The sequence below is a fragment of the Physeter macrocephalus genome, chromosome 14, assembly GCF_002837175.3.
Source record: "Physeter macrocephalus isolate SW-GA chromosome 14, ASM283717v5, whole genome shotgun sequence".
Lineage (NCBI taxonomy): Eukaryota > Metazoa > Chordata > Mammalia > Artiodactyla > Physeteridae > Physeter > Physeter macrocephalus.
Genome location: NC_041227.1, coordinates 98,994,182 through 99,000,643, shown reverse-complemented (window position 1 = coordinate 99,000,643; position 6,462 = coordinate 98,994,182). Strand labels below are relative to the sequence as shown.

Below are 6,462 nucleotides of genomic sequence, written 5' to 3'. Positions count from 1 at the left end.
AGCACAGGCTCCGGACGCGCAGGCTCGGCGGCCATGGCTCACGGGCCCAGCCGCTCCGCGGCATGTGGGATCTTCCCGGACGGGGGCACGAACCCGTGTCCCCTGCATTGGCAGGCGGACTCTCAACCACTGCGCCACCAGGGAAGCCCTAGTTATGCTTTTTAATGCACATATCCTTCCATCCCTGACCAGTGGGAACTTATTTGGTTAGTTTCCTTATTAAAACAGTTCTCAGATAATTAGGGCCTTTGTTCAAAATTTTAACCATTTTCAGAAAATGAAACAGTTCTAAACGTGTGTGCCATGTACACATTTAAATTCTATTGTATATATACACCCATGAAGGAAGTGACCAGTAACAGGTATTGGGACTCAGACCTAGGTTAGAATCCTGGCTACATTACCACTAGCTGTATGACTTTGGGATTATTCTTTAGCCTCTCCAAGTATACACTGCTTGATCTCTAACACGGAATAACTTCTAATTCAGAATAACCTCTAGTTCAGAAGATATGAGGACTATAAAAAACATTGTAAGTAAAAGCATCTGTCACTGTGCCTGACATAGAATGCACTTAAATTTAAACTTCCCTTTTCTTAATGACATTAGGAAGGTCATCATTAGCCTCAGGACCTTCTCAGATGTTTGAGTTACTACACCTTACAGCCACCACTAGATGCTGGAATTTACTCGGCATTCTTGCACTCATCCATCTCTTATCAGCAGCATTTGACTGAACTAATAAAAGGAAAATCAATGCATTTCATATTAACATAAACATTTTAAAGTAAAAATCTACCTATTTTATTTATTTTTTTAAATTAAGATGACATTGTTTTAATTTTTGCCAATATCTTTAATGTCTACTTTAAACAAAAACAGCTGGATTCTCACACGTGCTCCTGCATTCAACCTGTTGTAGAATGTTGTTTAGCTGAAGTGTAAGAAGAAAATCCATCTTCATACACGTATATAAATTGGAAAATGGAGGAGTATTTTAATACCTTTTTCATATAACTGGATGTTCTTCTTTGATACATTAAAGCTAGACAAATGGTTGTTTTTCTTTTTCTTTTGTTTTTAGTTAGTCCACAAATGGTAGTTTCTTAAAAGTTAGGTACAATATGGAATCTGAAACCGTATCGATAAACTTTCTGTACTTGGTTGCATTAAAATCCATTCATTTATCACTTATTTTGAATGGATATTTTACCCATGCATAATTTTTTGAGATGTATGGACTGGTCATTTGGAAAATATTGGTTCAATGAGTTATGCACATCTTCTCTATGGTGGCATATTTCATTATACAGCAGCAAATAATCACATTCATTAATTTCACCACCAATCTCAGCAGAAAAATCTCTAAGTATTGGGAAGCTATCAAGCTCACGATGGGAGATACAAGTTTTCCAACACTCTAATTTTTACTTTAAAGTCAAAATTTATCTACTGTCAAATTTTTTCCCTTGAAGTGACAGGTTCACTTTGTTCATTTTTTATAAAATGTCTCCCAAATATTGAAGTCTGATTAACTACAGTTCTGTCTGTCAATCCTTCTTTCACAAAGAAATGGTGTTCCCAAGTCAAACAATTGTGCAAGGGCTTTTTTTCAAGTCAACCGTCACACTTTGCTATGCAGTAGAAGTACTTTATGCCTAATTCCTATTTCATCACACAGAATATTAAAAAGACCTGAACTCAAGGTTCAAGGTTTACTGAAATAAATTTTTGGTGCTTCATGCAGGACAGTCCTAAGTGAAACTGCCCTTTTTTCCTGCAAGCACATGATGGTGGAGAATACAATGACTACTTTTACAGTTTGGCACCACTGCCTTAATTCACACTGAGGCACCAGCCATGCAAATGTCAACACAGTGAAAAGGGTAAATAACACCTAAGTATTATTACAAGAATAGCTTTGACTTCATGGAGTTCATGGAAAGGATCTCGGGAATCCTCAGGGGCCTGCAGACAATCCTTATTTATTTCCAAATGGTCTTCCTAAATTACAGGAAAAAAGGGAGGAAAAAAAAAAAAGACCCTTTGGATTTTGTTACCACTGATTTTCATCTTGAATTCGGCAATTAAAGGCAGAGTTGTAAAGTTGAGGGCACTGGCTTGAGCCAATTAAAGTACACATAGGCTTCTGCTTCTCAGTATATTTTTATCATCTTCTAAAACTACCTCAGCAACAGATTTGTAACTGTGTCAGCTCTCAGGAGGTTTTATGCTAGATCTGTATGCAAGTGAAATCAAACTCGTTTCACTCTTAAAAAAAACAAAAAAAACTTAGTCACAGAGTTAATATAAAAGCAACTACACTTCCTGATGTTTCCAGTGGGACAAACTCATTCTTATACGTTCTGACTGTAACAGCTTTAAATAAAAAGCAATAAAAGCCATAGAGTCTAAAACGAGCAAAGCAGAAGAGATTACCCTTACCTAACATCTTTCCCCACAGTCATAGCAGCAATCACTTTCTTCACAGCCTCCTTCCTCTTTTCTTTCTTTTCATTGTTGAGTTCAGCCTTTAATTCAAAGATTTCTCCTAAAAGACAACAAACGGGGGAGGTCCCAGGATCAGAGAACTAGAGCAGAACACTGTACTATGTAGCAAGTAACACCACAACAGCTGACCAGTGGCACGGATGCAACTGAAATAAGATTATTTAAAAATTATAGGATAGGTACAGTTCAAATCCCTAGAATATTAACCAAACCATTGATAAGGATGCTATTTTGGGGTTATGGCCATAGAGGAAGGTGTAAGCCAGATCTCAGGAAGCAAAGAAGTGGGAAAAAGGAAAGATACCTCATGATATCTTACTACAATGGGGAGAGAACGGCATCTGAGGGATGATCTCCCGTCAGAATTTCAAAGTCCTGGGAAAAAAATAAATGTAGGCAGGAAACAGGTTCACAAATCAATATTTTCAAACCAGAAGAGACTCCTCATTCACCTACTCTCAACTCCACAAAGAACTGAGGCTCAAAGGTCACTAAGTGAGCGAGTGACAGAGCTGGCCTTAGAACTGTTTCTCTGGACTCTTTAATCCAGAGTTTCTCAACATTGGCTACACACCATTACCCGGGAAGTATCTAGAAATGCCAATGCTCAGGCTCCACTCTGGACCAAATAAATCAGAATGTCAAGGAGTAGAACTCCTACGTTCATACTTTTTTAAAGTTTCCTCAAGTGATTCTAATGTATAATCAGGGTTGAGAATCACTGCTCTAATTAGTACTTTAAGATGTTAATGGGCTTTAAGGCCCTATCCTGTTCAATCAATCTAAGAACAGAAATAATAATCCTGAAGCTTCAAGAATGGTACAAACCGGAGTCATTTCTAAAGGTACAATCTTAAATGACTGACTACTCAGGCCCTGCACCGTGAAATGCCAGGACTATCACCACTATTTTAAGGCCCAGGCTCACCTATCTTCAGAAAGCTGGAGCTGAAATAAGAAAAAAGGTTAACAACTCTCAACTGGTTTTAAAACAAAGAAGAAAATATACTGTAAGACCACGAAAAAGAAGTTGACTATTGTCACTTCAACTTTCCATCTACAGTATTGCCTCATTTTCTTCCACCTTTATGACTGTTCTTGATGTTCATTTTAACCCCGTTCACCAGTATAGAAATAGTGGGGGCAGCAAACTAGGTGATCTGCTGAAGCCTCTAAATGGGAAGGATGAACTGGTAAGAAGCACAGAAGTTGAGCACTTAAAAAAGCTCGTTACATCAAAATCCACGGCTAACAAAGCAAACAAACTGTTACAAAAATCACCCTTTCACTTGACAGCTGCAAAAATAGCACAGACAGAAGAGCTGGGCCCTTTAAAGAGTCACTATCCTCTTCTCCAAGTCCTCTGCTGCCAAATCCAGCTCTTAGGGTTCCCATCATTTACTTCTGAACACAGTAAAGGACAAGCAGCACGGTTTCAGAAAATCTGAATTGTGAACAGCAGCAGGAGCTGAAGAATCAAAACAGGATATAACTGAAATTATTCCAACTCCAAGAGCATAAATTTAAAGAATATGCTCCAGTGGCAGTTCTGGTGGGTGTTACAGGAAGTAAAAGGAACACAGTCTATCCATTTTTTAAAATGTGGTATTTACCCAGCCATGATTCATCTGTAAGTCTCAAACCTTTATAAAAATCCCTGAATTAAAAAAAGGTTATCAGGACCCATTATACGCGAAGGTTTGAAAAATTAGGTGAGTTTTTAAATTACATCTTTTTGTGTTATTATAGAAACATCTTGGTCATCAAAGCACACAAAATGTTAACAGAAGAAATAAATACATTTCAGAATGATAAGAGAATAAGAAAAAAAGCTGAAAATGAATGACAAGGGGCTAAATGCTTTTGTACCCTATAAGAAGTAGAAACAGCACGAAGTTGGGTGGAGCCAAGTAGGAGCACGGAGGCAAGGTATCTCATACATACTACAGCTTTATTAAATTCTTATCTTTCCCCCCTCCTTTTCCCCTGAATCAAAACTACCAAGCATTGCTAGCAGCTAGCAACAGTTCTCAATCTCGGCTACACATCAGAAAATTCTGGGGAGCTTTTAAAAAAAACCCCACGTCTAGGCCATATCCCAGACCAAAGAAATCAGGGTATCTCCAAGGGTAGGACTAGACATCACCTATTGTCTTTTACTTCACTGGGCAATTCCAATGTGCAGGCAAGGCTGAAAGCCATGGACTAGTAGCTAATGTAATTAAGCAACTCTCTATGGTGTTCTCTGTATTATAACAGAAGTTTACCCTTAAATAACTCCAAATGACAGAAATATGCTTGTGCTTTCTAGAAAATTTTCTGGTGCTCCAGGCCACTATGTGTGCCCTCCCATTTTCTTTTTCTTTTGAAATCATTTTAATCTTAAAGAAAAGCTGCAAAATTCCCCATCTGCTAACATTATGCCACATTTGCTTTATCATACTTTTTATATATTTATACATTTTTTTTCTGATTCATTGAATAAGTAAACTGTAGACATCATGTCTCTTTAGCTCTAAATATGTCAGTGTATAATTTCTAAGAACAAGGAATTATGTTACATAACTATAATGATGAAAATCAGGAAATTTAACATTGATATACTGTCATTAATCTATAAACCTTATTCAAAGATCTTGATAAAGTCTTTATAGTAATTTTACCCCCATCCTCCTTGGGCCAGGATCCAATGCAGGATCATGCATTACATTTACTGTCATGTCTCTTTAGTCTCCTTTAATCTGAAACAGCTGGTCAGCCTTTGCTTTCGTGATAATGACATTTTTAAAAAGTACAGGCCAGTCATTTTATAGAACACCCTCAGCTGTCATGGGTGTTCCCTCATGATTATACTGAGATTATGCCTTTTGGCAGCCATAATTCAGAAATGATGGTATGAAATCATCATGTGTGGAAAGATAAGAAAATATCAAATTTCCATGCATTGTTTTGCATAATCATTTTTTGTTAAAAATTTTAAAAATCATATGTATTAATACATGCATAGAAAAGATTGAGGATACATACCGAGTTCCCATCAGGAACAGGAATAGGGAGGGAGAGAACTTTCATTTTTACTTTTTATTGCTGTATTGCTTTGGTAGTACTCCTTGTAATAAAATGTTTATTTCCAAGTAAAAAATGAAAGAATTTGGTGCAACCACTATGGAAAACAGTATGGAGGTTCCTTAAAAAACTAGTTACCAGGGCTTCCCTGGTGGCGCAGTTGTTGCGGGTCCGCCTGCCGATGCGGGGTACGTAGGTTCGTGCCCCGGTCCGGGGGGATCCTGCGTGCCGTGGAGCGGCTGGGCTCGTGGGCCATGGCCGCTGGGCCTGCGCGTCCGGAGCCTGTGCTCCGCAGTGGGAGAGGCCACAGCGGTGAGAGGCCCGCATACCACAAAAAAAAAACAAAAAACAAAAAAAAAAAACAAAAAACTAGTTACCATATGAATCCAACAAACCCACTCTTGGGCATATATCCAGAGAAAATTCTAATTCGAAAAGATACATGCACCCCAATGTTCACGGCAGCACTATTTACAATAGTCAGGACATGGAAGCAACCTAAGTGTCCATCCACAGATGAATGGATAAAGAAGATATGGTTTACATATACTATGGAGTATTATTCAGCCATAAAAAAGAATGAAATACTACCATTTTCAGGAACATGGATGGACCCAGAGATTACCATACTAAGTCAGAAAAAGAAAGACAAATATATGGTATCACTTATATGTGGAATCTAAAAAATGATACAAATGGACTTATTTACAAAACAGAAACACTCACAGACATAGAAAATAAACTTATGATTACCAAACGGGAGGGGAGAAAGGGATAAATCAGGACCTTGGGATTAGCAGATACAAACTAGTATATATTAAATAAACGACAAGGTCCTACTGTATAGCACAGGGAACTATATTCAATATCTTGTAATAACCTAT

At 37.9% G+C, this 6,462-nt stretch overlaps 1 protein-coding gene across 1 annotated transcript in view; it reads right to left on the bottom strand.

The window, feature by feature from the left end:
• AP2B1 (adaptor related protein complex 2 subunit beta 1) overlaps window positions 1-6,462 on the bottom strand; it is a 130,699-nt gene that overhangs the window by 117,119 nt on the left and 7,118 nt on the right. The window contains exon 3 of the mRNA XM_007105563.4: window positions 2,447-2,552. Within this exon, the coding sequence (XP_007105625.1) occupies window positions 2,447-2,552 (106 nt within the window). The remainder of the gene's footprint in view (window positions 1-2,446; window positions 2,553-6,462) is intronic.